The sequence below is a fragment of the Amblyomma mixtum genome, chromosome 5 (genome assembly GCF_055824585.1).
Source record: "Amblyomma mixtum isolate Tamu chromosome 5, ASM5582458v1, whole genome shotgun sequence".
Taxonomy (NCBI): Eukaryota; Metazoa; Arthropoda; class Arachnida; order Ixodida; family Ixodidae; genus Amblyomma; species Amblyomma mixtum.
In genome coordinates, this window is record NC_143016.1 from 47,693,677 (window position 1) to 47,712,261 (window position 18,585).

At 45.6% G+C, this 18,585-nt stretch overlaps 1 protein-coding gene across 6 annotated transcripts in view; it reads right to left on the minus strand.

The window, feature by feature from the left end:
• The window catches only part of msn (serine/threonine-protein kinase msn), a 55,498-nt gene that overhangs the window by 19,829 nt on the left and 17,084 nt on the right, over nt 1-18,585 (minus strand). For all 6 annotated transcript variants that reach the window (XM_089544317.1, XM_089544316.1, XM_089544315.1 and 3 more), the window contains exons 14-19: nt 17,127-17,350; nt 15,044-15,225; nt 13,046-13,269; nt 10,246-10,387; nt 9,300-9,797; nt 4,882-5,031 (exon numbers count right to left, since the gene is read on the minus strand). In XM_089544317.1, coding sequence (XP_089400443.1) covers nt 4,882-5,031; nt 9,300-9,797; nt 10,246-10,387; nt 13,046-13,269; nt 15,044-15,225; nt 17,127-17,350 — 1,420 coding nt within the window. The remainder of the gene's footprint in view (nt 1-4,881; nt 5,032-9,299; nt 9,798-10,245; nt 10,388-13,045; nt 13,270-15,043; nt 15,226-17,126; nt 17,351-18,585) is intronic.

An 18,585-nucleotide genomic window follows, 5' to 3' on the forward strand; every position in this document is an offset into this window, starting at 1 on the left:
GAAAAATTAGCCAGATACACATATTAGTCCTACAGGAAAGCTGGCGGCTCGTCATAAGTATACGAAAACGTACGAATTTTCTATGTTCCTAAAAATTTCCCGGCACTTCTAGTAGCTGGGGTGATTTTAGCTTCGGCCACATGACAAGCATGCGCTAGCAATTATGATGCACCTGTATCACCTGCAGTTTTTTTTTTTTCTCCCCAGAGAAATTAATTCTGGACAACGCCGGGAACGATTTCTGGGAGAACTAAGGTAGTGTCCGTCCAACTGAGAGGTTCGGTCAAAATTTGAGAGAGTTGGCAGGTAGGCTATTTATTCATGTCACTGTGGTTGCTTTTTCCCTTCTTTCGCATCCTTCATACCTTCCTTCACAGCAGAGTTCAAGAGTCTACCCAGACTGAGATAGCAGAAGCCTTCCTTTTTTTCTAAATTTTCTTTGTAGCTATTCTCTCTGCCAGACAATATGTGTAGCGAAGGATGCCACATCTTTCTTTGAACTGCTGGAGCAAGCTGCACAATGCAAGAAGCATGCTGAACAGCAGTTTTTTTTTCTTCTACATCTTTTTCTTTACATTTCAGATAACTGAATACTGTGTTGAATTGACCTTGTAGATTTACAGAATTTACAGTCTATACAGAGACAAAACAAACTTTCTTAAAACATGGGATGATTCACACGCGTGGAAGATTTGATCTGTGACCAATAAGTACTCTTTGCAAAGCAAAATACTGCTTCCTTTTAACCAACATGCTGCTGCATCTTGTTTATGGTGTCACTGTAGCAATGTAGCTGAAAGCATAACTCTATATCTACTTGTCCTAACTGACATATGTATGAGGCCTAAAATTTTAATTCGAAGCAATTCGTTAAAAACTGTTAATTCGAATTCTTATGACATCATGGTACTGCCAAGAACGCTTGCATATAACGAGGCACAAAATCAGCAACTCACTGCTGTAACTGTTGAAGCTGGTTTAAAAAGAATATTTTCGTATTTCAGGGCACCCTGATCCACAAAAAAAGTTGCAAAAATGCTTTAGAGTCTGATATCATAGTACTGGTTAGGATAACATGACCTGAGAACATTGGCAATGTTACCAAATCGGTATGCCCGCTATTTTTCATGCATAACGGCTGGCTACCAAGAGGCATTATGAGAATGACTGCCAACATGCTTAGCAAGAATGTGGAGAGGGTGTGCATGAGAGCATGGCCGCCACTTAAGCTCAAGAGGGAGTACATCAACTCTGTGGTTGACAGCTCTGTTTGCTGGTTCGCATGAAAGCCAGTCAGGCCACACGCAACTGTGGAAGGCAGGGAGATGCATCGTTTAATCGCCCCTGATCTACATTTGCCCCCAACTCCTAGCCTTACAATTGCATCACTGCGAGTCTGTTGCTTTTAGCAGTGTATGCACCATGATGCTATCCCGCAAGAAACTACAACAGTGTGCTTAGACGCATACCTTCCTTCTTTGGCTGCCCAGTACAGGGGGTGTGAAGTTATATATGGCAGTATACGGTACCTTGAGTGTAGATGCCAAGATAGGTGTTGCCTACGTGCTGCAGTACACATTGCTTACATGCCTGAAGTGTGTGTGTCAGGAAATACATGTGAACACTTGCAAGCGATTTCCCATAGTGGTAAAACAAACTTCAGGGATGCCCCATGACCAGTGCAGCCTCTACACTAAGCATCTCAGATGGACCAATGATGCATTGCAGTCGCACCCAGTTCTCTGTTACACCGGTGGCGTACAAGTAAAAATGATGGACTCAATTTTCATGCACAATCTGTGTCGAAAATTTCTAGTGATGCTTTTATACCATGTTCTGTTTGAATGTTTTTGTATTGCCCACTCCTGCCTAAGCCCTTACATAAAGGCTGGAAGTATCTGAAATAAATAAAGACTAGAAGTCAAGAATCTGCATTACTCTGTCTGGAAGGCAGGATTACATCGATAGCATGTTTCAAACGGCTGCATGCAGGATGCAAACACCAGCTAAGATAAATGTGTGCTCAGGAAGCCAGGGTGTCTATTAAATAAGCACAGCAACGAAAAAAAAAGAAAAGGAGGGGCTAGGCGCAGCATGCCTAGTGATCTGCAAATTACCACTGCTGAGCCTTGCACAGGGGCTGCACAAGATGTCAAAGCGGCCAGTGCACAAAAAGAAAAAGCTAAAGGAGGAGGTGCCCATGTTTCTGTGCCTAAGTGGTCACATCAGGTGCAGAACGTGGAGGAGTAATTCACTGTTCACCATCATCATAAACAAAATGTGAGAAAGCTTCAGAAGAGACCATATATATTGCCACAAAATAAAGTTATCGGCCTATAGGCACGATCACCAACACTGCCTCTACACAAGGAAGCATGACCCACGAGTTACGAGCATGCACCATGGTTTAGAACACATCCTAAATTATAAATGATGCATCAAACAGGTCAGTTCGTTGAACAACGCTACACTGTTGGTAGTGGAATTGGAGGTAATGAGCCACAGCCATGCCTATGCAAAATGGAACATAAGGAAAATTGTAAAATGAATAGCTGACCCAGTTTTCAGACGCGGAACTCTTACTTTTTTTTCCCAGTTCCATCAATCCCACAGTGCCAATATATCCACACAATCAGTTTGGCGAGTTCGGATGCACTGCACCTCATTTCTGAAATTCTTGGATACCATTCCCACTAATCAGACCACTGCTACGAATAGTGAAACTGCCAATACAACCTTACTAATTTAAAATCCAACACATCCATGAAAAATAACACATCCATGAAAGAGTCCACACAAAGCTGGTGGAGCTGGCAGTGACTGGGCACATTGCAAATGAGCAAATGTTCACTTGTATCACTGCTGCACATCTTCCATGCAAACATGAATGGCAGATGCAATATGTAAAACCTTACTGAGCCAAGCCCCCTTCATTCTGGGTCATCAAGAGGAAGCAGCGAAAAGTACGGAAGACACACAACCATGCGGAGACAATGAATGAACGAAAATGACAGTGCTCTTCAAAGAGAGGACCACGTGCTCACTGACAAAAAATGCCTCACTGTCCCGATCTTTTCATCGTGACGACTGGCACGCCACGTCTCATCCGAGTCGCAGAGTGAAAAACAACTGCACATTCCCAGCTTATCTCACAACCTCAATACAAAAACAAGGGCAGGCAGCTCTGCCTTTCATCCTTTTCTTCTTCCCATTTTGGATCACCCATAAGGTGGGTAAACTACATTTCCAGATTCAGTGCGCTTGCTTTTCAATTTGGACATTTCCGCATCAAGTCTGCTTGTAGGCGACATGCCAGCAAGCTAACTGCAGTGCAGCTGTTGAATATCAAGCGCTTAATTAAGTCATCACTGAGATGTTGCTGGCTGAGTACAGCAAAAGGTTCACATTCATCAAGATCCGGGTGTTATGATTGCGTAAATTATGAGAATGTGCAGAAAACCACTTCTTTAAAATGGTAGGAAATTTCTGGAAAATAAAGTGACTCTTGTTTCAGCTGAAACTGTTTTTTCAGACTATCTGATTTCTCAGATACCAGTGGCATTTGAGCAATCTGAGCCCCCAAAGAAAGTCGCAGTCGAATGTAGGAAAAAAAAAACCTGGTATGTGAAATTTTTTACTTCGATCTCAATCCTGACCTTTCATGCACGTCTGTTCATTCCAAACGACAGTTACAAGAAGGCTACAAAACCTTGCAGTCGATCAATGCACCACAGAGATACCATATTTGCAGATATAGAACATTTTTTGGGGGGACACTGCAGGATATTGGATATTGCAGGATGCCCCATGAGCGATGAAATTATTTTTGGAGTGAATATATTAAATGTATGCCATTCAGCTTCACTCACTGCTCTAAAAATGAATCGCCTTCTCCATCTTCCGTCAGCTCGGCCTCTATAAGCCTCACCCAGCTGACTGTGGTCACGAACCGCGCTGTTGCTCAGTGGCTCCATCTGGTCTTCCTTGCTCCTGCCTTTTTGCGTGCTGTTTACTTGATTGTACCAACAAGCCAGTGTTTTTGAATGCTACCCAGTTTCTCCCGTCTTGCAGCTATTTCACAGCTTACACAATGCCACAAATGTGTTCTCGACTCAGCTTTGCTACAGCCCCACAACACTGAGTCCAACTGTACTGCATGCTGGTTTCAATCCTGGTCACCGCCGCAGCCTCAACCTAAGCACCACATGCTCAAGAGACATGCTTCCCACTGCCAACACTGCAGCCTGAACTCAAAGGAGCAGAGACAGCTTCCCACAGCCAACAGAGGGCGCAGCCGTAGGTATGAAGGAAAACCACAAGGAGCTCCCCTCTTCTCCACCCTGGTGGAAAAGCTAGCCATCAGCAAATGAGCACCAACACCAAAATGCCAGTTATATGCACCAGGCCCAAAGATGCTTTTTGGCTTATTAGAAACACTAGCTCGCATGAGCTCTCGGCCGAAAAATTATTCAGTTGCAATTGCCAACTGTACGAACAGGGCAACACAGAAAATGATAAATAAGGTTCTCTTGAAACAGAAAGTAACATTCACTATCACCATCCCAAATTATCAACTCATCAGCTGCTTGATTTTTACTCACCATGACGTCAGTCCTGCAGATTTTAAGACTGTCATCATAATTCTGGTTTTAAGGCCAATAAATGAAACATACTATTAAATTTATTTTGACTAGTCATGACACGCAATTGCACCAGGTTATAAAAGTGTCCTTTAAGAAACGACTCCAACACTAAGAAATGCTAAGTGGCCTCAAAATTAACGGCTAACTCCTAGAGGGCAGTGCCAGAAGCAGGCTGGGAATGAGTGTGATTCAATTACATGCGCACCACCAAGAACACGGTGTTTTATTAGTGCCTCACCTCTTCAGACGTGGTTTTGTCCTGCTGGCGCTGTTGTGCATGACGTGGCAATAAATCTGGGAGCTCACCACCACTTGAACGGGCGCTGGAAAGGTTGCCCGACGAACTCTGGGACAGGTCAGACCGACCCAGCCGGTCTTCGTGATTGCCCTACAAAAGGCACATGGGAAGGACGCTTGCTTATACATCTAAATGAATTACTATTCATTCGACAAAGCATGTCATCATCCATTACAAATGCAGGCCAGCTTACAGGTTAAAGCATTACAGGGTTTGAACATGAGGCAGCCCTATAAATCCCTACACCTCAAAAGTTGGATGCAACATGCATGTCACCGGTTCTGCAAGCACAAAATTCAATGCTCATGCCAATGAATTTCATTCCACACTGCGCCAACTGAAAAAAGTGTCCCTCTGTGAAAGTTTCCAGGCATCATTCAATTCACACTTGGTTCACTGCAGCACTGGAACCAGCTCATGCTGCATCGCACCACGCAGCATTATGACTGACCTTTGTGCAACTCTGCTCCTGAAGGGAGCTTATGCAGGAACTCTAGCGAGGCCTTTGCACTTGCTGGCAATACGATGCAGCCATGATGCGCAGTGGCTCACAGATGGCTACCGTCGAAGTGCATCGCTTTCAGAGTACATCAGAGACCCCTAAAGCTCAGTGAATTCCACTGGTTCATTCGGAGCAACGAAGTGCTACATCACTGACAGAGCAACCAAACCTGCCATAGTGACATTACTGATCAGCCTATGAAAAACACGCACCAGGAGAAGGCCTACCGTAAGCTTTCATACATGAACATATGCATGGAAGTCTGGCCTGATATCTGCTTGCCACATTTTCGTTAGCAGCAGCACTTCATCATGATACAAAGCAGTCGCATCCCACAATGAAAGTCGGGCCTGATATCTGCTTGCCACATTTTCGTTAGCAGCAGCACTTCTTCACGATACAAAGCAGTCGCATCCCGCAAAGAACTCCCAAGGTGCTCTGCATTAAGCTTAATCTTATGCCTTCAAATCTAAATACTGGTCACCTGGGAAACTTGACCCTCCCTGCCCTTCAATCATCAGAAGTCCACCCTGGGCGAGACAATTGCTGAATCTTTCTTTTCTTCGTAACCACATCCCACCCTCTTCCAAATAGTTGCACATTGCAGCGTGAATGTAGTGGATGATTTTCAGCCATTTATGAGGTGGCTCAGGAAACATTCTTCAATACCGTATTTATTCGAATCTAGGCCAATAGTTTTTTCAAAAAAAAACGAGATGTAGAACTCTTATGTCGGCTTAGATTCGAGGATTTCGTTTCGAGGTTTCGTATTCGTAAAATACGAATAAATGTAGCACGCAGGTGGCGCCCCCACAAAACGCCAACGAAAGACAGCACTGTAGCCGTTGCTATCCGTAGCCGTTGCTATCCGTAGCCGATACTGATCAAAGCACACATGAGCACTGGCTGCCATTTTGGCCTTGTTCTGTTCTCGTGCGGTGGCGTGAGCACATTCGCAGCAGTGAAGTTTTCGTGCGCGGTTTTTATCACCAACACCATGGCACCAAACAGGCGGTGCCATTATAGTGCCGCCTTCAAGTGGAAAGTTATACTCGCTGCAGAGCAGTCGTCAAATCTTCCAAGCCGGGCGGGACTTCAGCGGCTGATCCCGGGCTGGCGTTGCATATGTCTCCTCGCCCAAACGCCAGCCCAGGATCAGCCTGAGCGGGTTCCTGGCAATAAATGTCGTTTGCGTGCTGTACCTCTTGTTCGCAGTTGTTTTTTCGGCCGGCCTACAATCGAGGTAAGTTTTTTTTTTTTTCTGTGGCCTTCAACTTTCGGGTCTCGGCTTAGAATCGTGGCCGGCCTAGATTCGAGTAAATACGGTAAGTGCCTTGAAGGTCACATGCATTTTATCATCAGTGGTGCTGCTGCTGCTTCAGCTACTTCAATCCCTATCTGAATTAATTGGGGCAAGAGGTATAGCTACTCAAACTGACAACACTACATCAAAAATGTAAACAACTCAGTGTCACCCGCCAATGCATCAAACTGTGTTAAAAGCGAACTTGGCCTGACCAATTTTAAAGTGATGGCACTGTAGTGATGCAGTTCCGGTGAAATCCACCTCTGCTCAGCAGACTGAGAGGGCACTATGCCATGGAGCGAGCTGCTTCAAAAGGACGAGTGAAACAAAGGCTGCTTCCGGATCGACCAGTGGAACTCTCCATCAGTGGCACTTCCAAATATAGAAACCACCAGAAACCTAACTCCCACTAAAGCTGAAATATATGCTCCAATGCTTAAAAATTCTGCCTCTGTCTGCATATATATCTTGCACAATGTACAGCCCACTGATTTCACCCATAGGTGCAAGAATAACTTCAATTTGATCATTAAATCCTACACTGCAACTTCACACAACTCTTAAAAAAAAATCTCGCTCTGATCTGTAACTTCTCTAATATGCCCTAAAACATTTGAGCACACAAAAGTAGCACAACACAGCCTGCCCTTCACTGCTTCATCAGATGATGTGTGCACCACAATGAACTTGCGCCAAAAAGTGTGTCTGCCACAATGCCACCATATGCACCTTCGCAACACTGAATCTGCGAACTATGCATAAAAAAATAAAGTTTGTGCCACACAGTCTCTTTTACGAACTTGAAACACTACAAATGTGAAACATTTCCATAAAAAAAAAAAAGAAAAAAGAACAATGTAAGGCCCTCACTGATGAGAAGAAACTGGCAAGCGCACACACAAACACTCAGACCCATTATCATAAAACCAGCAGTGAAACGCTTGTTCAAGGTCAGGTTAAAAATTAAGGAAGGGAAAAGCATCACCCAGGCCAGATGACTGCAGAGGACCCATGCAGGAGAGAGAAAGACGACTCAGAGAAGAAGGAAGAGAAGTTACTGCAGAGAAGACCTTAGCAGGACAAGAGAGCGGTGTTAGTAACCAGGGAGAAAGCAACATTAGCCAGAGAAAGAAAGCAGCGTTAGTAGGCAAGCATAGAGAAGGGCACACGGTGGAAAAGTACACTGGACATTACACAAAAAAGAAGTTCGCAAAAGCTTGATCGCTGCCACAGGACAAAACCACGAAGATGCAAAAAGCACAGAAATTCAAGTTGCTGCATCACTTTGTAAAGGGGAAAAAAAAATGGTAGGCATTGGTGATGTTGTGCAACAGTTCGACGTAAGCACCAAATGCAACTTCACAGTTAATGGCATCTACTTAGAGCTGTGAAAGCTTACAAAACACAGAAGCTAAAGAAAAAAAACCCGCAGCCAAAGCACACACCCGGGAAGTGAAAGGTGCAGTTAAGGGGGGACACTGGTCTTGAAAAGAAAATTTTATTAATTTAGTCATAGTTATGAAATTTTCAGGGCACATGTATTTTTGTGCGCTGATTCTAGATATGTCATTTAATTTCATGTAAAACAATTCCATGAGCACTTATGCAATTTTTATGCAAGTATTTTGCGGAGAGTTTTCAAGAAAATTTGCTGCAGGAAACTTGCTGAAATGTATGCCATTGGGTTCTCTTGACACCAAGGAATACAATAAGGGTAAAATTATCATCCTGGCTCTCATAGAACTTGAGTAATAGGGTACTGAAGCTGCCACTTCACACACAGGAATACACATTTTCCTTCTCATTTCTGAAGCGACAACTTCAAAACTCTATAACTTAAGTTCTTTGATAGGCAGGAAGACAATTTCAGCTTTATTGCATTCCTTGGTGTCAAGAGAACCCAATGGCATACATTTCAGCGAGTTTCCCGCAGCAAATTTTCTTCAAAACTCTCCGCAAAATACTAGCATAAAAATTGCATAAGTGCTCAAGGAATTGCTTTACATAAAATTAAATGACATATTCGGAATCAGCACACAAAAATACATATGCCCTGAAGATTTTGTAACTGTGACTTCATTAATAAAAATTTTTTTTTCAAGACCAGTGTCCCCCCTTAAGAGTGTGCATGTAACCACAACGGTGCACCTTCAAATTCCAGGCTGCACACCCAGACCACAAAGAAAATTTTTAATGACTGCTTCGTTCCGTAAACCTGTGAAAGGGTGCATGTGCAGGCATACTCCTGGATTGATTTCTTGAAGGTTCACAGCTCATTTTCAACCAAATTTTTTAAAGATCAGCATGTGAACAAACTAGTTACTGCTGTCAAAATATTTTCCTCAGTATGGCAAAACAACGAATTACAGGAGATGCCAATGTAAAAATGGGCAGGATGTCTTATGTTTTAAGCATGCTAATATATTGCAGTAACTTCAAGTGAACTTTTTTTTTTTTACTCCAGCTGCACAGCTTGATTGTAACCAATCATAACTAGAAAGTATAGCAGGGTTATGGCACAAAGTTCTGGCCTTCCTTTCCCTCACTGACCTTACTACTTGTCTCCTCTCGCAAAACCGCGGCATCACCACTTGAGTTCGTGGTATCTGCTCCTTCACGGCGTAAAAGTCTCTCGGGGCTAGGAGTTCCACCAGATGAGTTGAGCGATGATCTGACTGAGGGTGACCCGGAGTGCTTCATGAGCCATTCGGCCACTGCTGCTGGATTGCGGTCAGCACGGTCGGGGAGCTGCTGCGAGTGCTTCCGCTCCATGGGGCGCCGTGCTTCCGGGCGACTGGCCACTTCCGCTGCGGTGGTTGCCGACGCGGACGACTCCTTCCGACGCCCTTTGCTCTCCCGTGGACGCTCCTTGGGCCGCTGCTGCTGCTGCTGGGAGTGACTGGAACGCCTGGGGTGCTCTTCGGACCGTCGGCTGCCGGCACTTGGTGCCGCCGTGCTGCCAGCTGCTGGTGGTGCTCTTCCGTGGTCATTCTTTGCAGCTGATGGCGAATGCCTTGGCTGATTGCTGCCACTGCTGTTGCTGGGTATCTGTAAGGTGGCGCCTGCCATTCAGCTTCTCTGCTAATGCACGTGGCCACGACAGTGGAAACCATAAGCTGTTAACAAAGTGCTCCACCAAAGCCTAAATGCGCACGAACGAAATGCAGTACATTACTACACTGACTGGCCCCCATTTAGGTGGTGCGTTATGCTAGGACTGCGATTTACGCCCTTTTGCTATCTGGCACAATTTTTTTTTTTTTTCAGTGCAAGCATAAGAACGACAGAGAGATTACATTTTTTGAACATGGTGGCAAGGTGGTGCACATGAAACAACATTAGAAACAACAACAGAAACAAGAAACTGAAGGGGTAAGTGATACTAGAGTACATGCAAGAACTTCCAGGGTTAGACACATGGTCATGACCCACACCCAGCCCAGAAGGAGAGAGGTTGGGGGCAGAGGTCGCGACAAAGAAAAGAGAAACGGCCGACCCTGCGCATGACAAGAGTGGCATCGTTGCGGCCTTCCTCTTCGTCGGGTGTTGGCGGCAGGGGACGGTTGGGAGCCTGACACATGAGAGGGTCCTCGGACGCCAAGCAGCGCAGTGTCTCCTGGTTGTAGCCATCTGGGGGCCTGCGAAGGCCAAGTGCGCGCACACACACACACAAAGCCTTTGCAGAGCCACCAAAGAGGAATGAAACAGAAAAAAGCACAACATGTCCATCCCTCTCCACATGTAATCAAAAAGTCACAGAGCTTTGAGTTGCGACCTATTGGTGCTCAAAATGCTTTGGACAGTGAACACCACAGAGTCCTTTCCACTGCTTTAGGGAGGACGCAGGTTACAGAGGTGAAATAATTTTTTTTTTTTGGCGTAAAGCGGTGAAATATGATGTGCTTATTGGCAGGTACACTAAATGAATTAATTAAAAAATCTCACTGTATACCTTCAGCAGTAATTTTTATGTGCTTCATTGCTACACCTAACTTGCAGAAAGCCTGGCATCACAACAAAACAAAGTAGGAGCCTAGAGTTGCTCTTAACTTTTGCCAAAGGAATGGCTCATACAGCGATGTTCTCAAATTATTTTTATCTGACTTTTTTTTTTCAATACTAAATATCATATCCACGCTTGTATAATGCACTCCCTACTGTCAAGTACCGTAAAAACCCGCGTATAATACGAACCCGAATATAATACGGGGCTAAGATTTAGAGACGCGAAATGGGAAAAAAAGTTTCACCCGCGTATAATACGAGTAACACAAGCTCATAGAAGACATTTATTCAAATCGCATCCCGCACTTCACTTCAATTACTTTGTTCTTCAGTAGCGCTTTCTTCGAACATTTCTTTGTCCGACAAATCATCCCAAATGTACTCATCTTCCGTGCCATCGAGGGCGTTCGAGATGCTGCACTTCTTAAGCCCGCTTCAGCCGCCCGGTTGGCGTCACTGCAGGCTCACCTGAGTGCATCCACTCTGCGTAGCACCGCCTGACTGCGTCCTTGAACGGTTTGTTTACACAACCATCAAACGGCCGCGAAAGTTTTGTCGCATTCCGCTGCACACGAAAAGGGCTTCTTTCTGTTGTGGCCACCCACGAATGCTTCCTTCGACGACACCAAACTGCCTCCCGGCCGCACCGTTGCCGATGTTCTCCGCAGCCAAAATCGCTTGAAAGTAGCCGAGTACTGTTTTCGAGACCGTGACATCGTGCTCTCTAAAACAATATCCACTTCACGAAGCGTGCCTTACATGCTAGCACGTGTGTTGTCAACAGGCGCACGGCACACCGCGACCCCCCGGCGCACCCAACGGATCAACAAAGAAACGACGTCGTGACGTCATTTGTCGAGAGTAACGAAGCCAAGCCGTAGCCACGCGCCAATAGCGAAGCGAAGCCATAGCCACGCCGCAAAAACGAAACCAAAACATCGAGCAACTTCGAAAATTTTTGTTCGGATCCGCAAATAGTACGAGGTGGAAATTTAGGACGCTAATTATGGGAAAAAAACCTCGTATTATACGCGGGTTTTTACGGTAGTTGCAGAGTAAAAAAAAATAATTTGAAAGCGTAGGAACGTCACCGCATAAGAATTTAACAGCAAATACAATGCAACAAAACTTATCAAAATCAATCAAGCCATTGTCGTTCTACACTTTCTGCAAGCAGGGCAGACGGTTCAAAATACACTCAAGAAAACTGGCACTAAGTTGCATGAGCAGTTCATGGCAAGGGCTTTGTAGAGGCCGCCGCATCTTTAATGTTTGTGGGCTTATTTCTTATTGTAAACATGTGGTTGTAATCGGAGGAGAACTTCGGTGGAACAAACTTTCCAGCGATACCGAACTTGTCATGAGCGGCAGTCCACAAGCGGAGGTGGAGAAGCGAAGGAGGAGAACCAAGAACAAAGGGCATGGGGCCCATATCATGGCAAGATACCAATAATGATGAACAAAAGATATCAGGGGATGCATGTGAAAAAGGCATGCTGAAAGTAGCTTTTTCAGAAGAAGTACTACCGATAAAGCTGATGACAATTTCTACAATCGGCGAATGCGATCGAAAATCATGAGTTTCCCCAGACTTTTTGGGAGAGCTGGCAGGCATGCCAATGCATTAAATTTATGGGGCAGGTTTCATGAGTACCAGAGTTAAGCCATATATTCACCATTCAGTTTTTAAAATTTGCAGCACTTGACGAACTAGGATGGCAGTATTCAAGTTTATCAGCTGGTGCTGCTCACGGGATGTCAAGTGAGCAAGTGATCGTTACCCGGGCAAGTTCTAGTCCCCCTATCTTCTCCAAACGATGCCATCAATATTTCTTTTTGGAATGCCGGTGGAGTAGGCCGAGCTCTTCACAGCACTGCAGACGTAAAAACTGGGCTGAATCAGGTGTAAAGACCTTCTAGAAAGTTTTCTGTGCAGCCATATAACATCACATTCAAAAGGCAAAAGGTTAGGCGGGTTGCTCTGCCTTTATCTCGTGGCCACAAAGAAGAATTGCATTTCTGGCCTGTCCCTGCACAGATGGTGGTCCGCATGGAGTCACCACAAATTCATCCAGGGTGAACAGTGCACTCAGATCACATTATGCAGTGATGTCACCTAAAGAGGTCTCTTCCAAATAAACCCATTAGGATTTGACTGTGTGCTGCGGGTGGCTTTACTGTAGGGTGCACAATGATGGTCACCCATCCTCGAAAAAGGACATTCTTTCGATAAGCAACAAAGAGGAGAAGAAAAAAGAACAAGGGCCGGGAAGGAGGAATTCACCACGTACAGCGGCCTCGGCGGGTCCGATGCCAAAAGAGTGCCATCGTTCTGGATAAGGCCGTCGTCCTCGTCGGAGTCTGAGCCCACCAGGTCGGTGGCAGATGGGGGTGGCCTGCTGGGCTGGGCACCGTTTATCCTCTGCGCTGGCACCAGGCGGGCTCCGTTTGAGCCCCGTGCACCAGCACCACCCAGGGCAAGCTCATTCAGCTGCTGCGCCAGCACTTCCAGCTCCTGTTGAAGGGAACACACCGCTTTTCGTTAGCAAAGGACAGCAACACATCATCATCATCAGCCTGACTACTCCCACTGCAGGGCAAGGGCCTCTCCTATGTCTCTCCAATTCACCCTGTTCTTCGCCAGTTATGGCCACCGTATCCCCGCAAACTTCTTAATCTCATCCGTCCACCTAACTTTCTGCAACCCCTGCTACGCTTTCCTTCTCTTGGAATCCACTCCGTTAAGCTCAAGGACCATCGGTTATATTGCCTTTGCATCATATTGCCTTTGCTCATTTCTTCCTCTTGATTTCGACTATAGGATGTCATTAACCCACGTTTGTTCCCTCACCCACTCCGCCCGCTTCCGATCTCTTAACAGCAACACATCCAGTGGAAATTCAGCCCCGTGAGTGCCTTGACAGGCACCTTGAAATTTCAAGTCACGGTTCCTTCAAAGGGCCACTGGGAGCATCGTGTTCCAATCACAAAAAGACCACTCTCCCCGATAACGCAGCTTTTACAAGCTGAAAAAGAACCAACAGCGAAATACAGGTGCCGCCATCACTGGAAAATTTTGCAAGCAAAATGCTTGTGCTGACACAGATTTTTGTGCGTGAATCCCACAGGGTATACGCTATGCTGCCATTTACTTCAAAACAGTGGCAGCCCATTCCCCTTATGGTAAGGACGGAAGGAAGCTTTTAAACCCAGTTTTCTTGATCATAAATGAGCCCTCTGCTGCCCGACAATCGTCAGCATTGAAAGAGGGCCAAGACAATCAATTTTTACTAAGAACTACAACAGGATAGAGTTGTCCTCACTGCCCCTTTAAGTAGTGAAGCATCCTTTTCCAAAGCTACATATGAAATCTTGGATAAAAAAAATTACTACCAGAACTGATGCAAGGCTTTACTGAACCCAGTCTTGACAGGGACCTTGAAATTCCATGTCACATTTTAAGTAATAACTGCATTTTCGCAGGCTACGTCTAAGAGCTGGAATGTAGGCATTACCATGAGAATTAATGCAAGGCTTCATATGTAACCCAGCAAGCTGTCTATCCACACTGAGACCTATGAAAATGCCTGCAAATTGCCTGCTCATCCTCCTTTTACAACTCTATACTGATTGGCGGCCAAAAAAAAAAAGTTACAGAATTGAATCACCATACTTAAGGTACCTATGAAGCAACTGTGCCCCCCCTTTTTTTTTAATACAAGCTTAAATACAGGCAAACAATGAAAATTCTGCTATAATGCAGTATTTCTGATTTCCCGTCACTAACGATACAGGGTAATACAATTAATTATCAATTATAACAACCTTTTTATCACTTATGGAGTAGAATTCCAAAGTTTTTCCAAAGGGGTCCACTTCACAGGTATGCACACCAAATGTTCTCTGCGTGCTGTTTCTCTGTAATGGTATGCCTGCTCCTGGTGAATAACTTATAGCTGAGTTTGTTCTCTCAAGATGTTTCGGTTTCTACAGCCGAACGGCACCTATGATGTCAATTTGGACTTGGGTGACGTGAGGCTTTAAATAACTAATAATTGCTGCTTGTTCATTTGTTCCCATTCCAGCTCTTGCAGCAGGCTGGCATAATAAATTTGGTGTGTGCACTCCTTTCAGTGTCAATTCAAAGTGTGCCTCAATCAAACTTCACTGGCTTTGGTAGCTCCATACACGAGTTGCGTACAGGCACGAAAGGCTGTCTTCTAGAGCCAGCCTGTGGCCCTGGCAGAAACGCGGAAACACAGCAGCACAGAGAATGGCCGGCTATTCACCTCTGGCCTGCGGTTGGGGCCCCTGCTGTTGGGTGGAGGTGGCAGGGGTTGCTGCTGCTGCTGGTGCGATGAACCTCCGCGGGCACCAGCCTGGTGGTTACGTGGTGGTGTGGCTGGCTTGCGCTCCTCCTCCACAGGGATTGGGGGCAGCGGCTTGCTGGGAGGCGGTGGATCTGGCACCACTGAAACACAATGTCCCATCAGGAGACTGGCACAATACTGGACACAGAACTCTTTTAGACTTTTCCTTCAATGCTTCGCAGTGCAGGCTTAATGCTTCGGAGTGCATATGGGATATGCCTTACAGCACAAACTTTCTTTTTTAATGAATTCTGATTATAATTTATTGGCCTGTCCCCAAAACTAAGTACAGTAGGATCCTGACGATATGATCATCGCTGATATGGATTTATAAAATTGCTGGCTGGAGTGCACTGGGTATAATATGCAGAATATCAGATGTTTTGAAACCTTTCCCATGCCGCTAAGAGTGATATGAACAATACGAATGTGTGAGCTGCGACCACACCCTGAACCACTAAGCACCTGCACACCACTGATGCTGCGATTGGCAGCCGAGCGGTACACACTAAAAGCCTGGTAAAAGCGGAACTTCCACGGTAACAAAAGAAAATAAAGTTGATTCCCACTACAATGAAATACACGAGACATGCAAAAAAAATTTCACTAAAGAGAAAACTTCACTGTTGTCAAATAAGACCAGAATATTGCTAGATTTTACTGGATACCTCATGAACAACATTTGTTTCCAAAAATTTGGCAGCGTTGCTCTTGCGCAGTTTCAAAATCAGCGCTGTGGTACCATTCTTGTGGTGCTCCAGAAATCTCTGTAAAATGGATGTATTCGTGTAATTAATGCAACCGCTACACTGGCTATGAAAACATCCATTTTTTTCTGCACACGTTATAAAAATGCCCCTGCCTTCATCCTGCGAGAATCTGTGCTGAGATCACGCTGCCTTGGGGCATTTCGGTGCGAAAGAGGCGTGCGTGCGCTCATGTCACTGTGCGTTAAAACAGGGGGCATATGCACATTGAAATCGATGCCTTGGATGACATGCCAGGTATGTGGTTGCTCCAATTCTTCAAAGACCTTTTGCAACGCGCGGTACAAACATACTGGTGACTGTGAGCTTCTGCTGAAACTGCGCCTAGAACCACTGGCACTGTCATTTACACATTAGTGCACCAGAAAAAAAACTCCAGCATGATGCTCGCCATCGACGTGCCATCCGCCGGCACGCCGTACAGTGGTGGTTTGTGTGCCGCATTGCTCAGTGTTGCTAGGCCTAACCTGCTGCACACCAAAGCTGTAGTGCCGCAGCGAAAGTGCTTTGTAACTCCCCTGCTTGACGTAAAAAGTCAGGATATTGTCACTGTTGACACAGTAACTGAACAAAAAACGCTAAACTAACTTCCGTTAAGACTTCGCCAGCGAAGCGAGCGTAAAATCCGCAGGGCGCAAGTGTGCAATCCGAGCCCCTGAAGCAGGATCAGCCTAGCAACGGCAATGCCTAGCATGCAGTGCGCTGCCAGCAGGCCGGCGGATGGCGCGTCGCAGGATGAAGCGAGTCACCAGTGCGGGTGCATTGTATTTGTGCTTCTAGGTTACACATAAGCTTATCTAATGCCATTTTTTTATACACCAAATTATAGCTATATTGGACCACTTCGGGATCCCTTTTGAGTTCAATTTATCCGGGTTCGACTATGTTTTTTTTTTGTCGCATTCATATTTTGTTACAGGACATTTCTTGTAATCAAGGCTGACTGTGCTTGCTTGGCTTGCATGGCGCCACCCTCATACTTTCATGAACTTAAATTGAACACATGAAAAACTAGGCATGGCAGTTAGCTTCTAGCTAAAGTTACCGACAACAAAATGGCAACAAGTGTTCTTGCACCATCTCACAACACTAGCTACTGCCACCTCGCATGCTGACTGTCTCTTGGCTTCTGTAGGCCACAGTAATATTTGCATGAAAAATGCAGCCAGTACAGAACTGACGCAACCATGGCCACTTCCGATTTTGACGAAAGGGAAGGGGCACATGCCACTCACCGATAACCCTCTGTGGTGGCACAGGTGGTGGCCTGGCAGGGAGCTCAGGTGGCTTGCTTGGTGGTGGCGGCTGCTGCTGCTGCTGTTGTTGGGGGGTAGCAGTAAGGGTGCCGTCCCGAGCCTGCAGCTGCTGGAAGTTTCGCTTCAGGGTCAGGTCGCGCTGTGCCGGCTCAACAGAGCCTGGCTCGCCGGCTGTACCGTCCTCATCCTCACCCTCACTGCCACTGCAGAAAAAAAAAAAGAGCCCATATGCAGTGCTGGCCGTGTTAGCAAAGAATTTTACATGTCCACGAATCACAACCGTGCCACACAAAAAAAAAAGTCAGCAAACTGGCCCTCTCTGGCACTGCACAGCATCAAGGACACTGAGTAGCTCCAATGCTATTTGCATCCTGGCGACATATGGCCAGTGGAGGGCGCTTTAACCTTCCATCAACCTTCACCATAGAGTACTTTGTTATCCTCAAGGGGAGACAGCAGCCTTAGTGCTGTTCTTGTTATTTTCAGTCCAAATGCTATGAAACTGCTCAGCCCTGTTCAGTTTTTTGTGCCGATTTGAAATATGCAACCGGTTTTTCACTTTTACAGTCAGTTCTCAAGATACAGCAGAAGCCTGCTGTTGTGTTTTTAAGCATAGAAAGCTGGGCTAGTTGGTTGCTAGTACTATTGTGAGATATTCCAGCGGCTAAAAAGACAGGGACGAAGGTAGACGAGAAAGGATGAACGTGTTTTCACGGGACTACAAAAAATAAACAAAAAATAAACATATGAGCTGAGAATGTAATAGCCGGGAAGCACGCATGAAAAAAAATGTGCATCGTTGTCTGCCTTTCTTTTTACTTTTGCTCCTGCTAAGGAAAACAAGCTTCTCGCGTATTTGCAAGGCTTTACACCTCTCGCGATCCTTCACCTGCGCAGACAGTCCTAAAAGCCCTGCTATGGCTCTCAGTCAACCTGAGCAGTGCGCTTCTCCACCATTTTCACGGTGGCCACTTTAATCCTACACAATCCCCATCTATTTGAACCTAGAAATTGCATTTTTAAGCAGCGGGTGACAGGGAAAATGCAGGTAAAAGAAGCATGCTTAGCAGCCAACCCATGCAAATGCATCTTGTACAGCGCAGCGACACAGTTTCATTTTCATGCCTTCAGTCGTTCATGCTCACGTCGCAGAGTTGCGCAACGGAACTGCACCAGCAGCCCAGCAGTGATGAAGTTTATAGAGTTCCACTTTGGGCTCGTTGCTGTTCTACATGCACTAAATGTAGGCTGTCAAAATGCTGGGAAGGGACGAAGCATTATCATGAAGTGACATTCGCGATGTAGCATGAAGGAAAGCTGTTACAGTTGCGTCGCAACAGCAGTTTGTACTTTATTTATTTTATTTTATTTATTTGTATATACTGCAGCCCCTACAGGGGATATTGCAAGAGTGGGCATATACAAAAAACACCGTAGA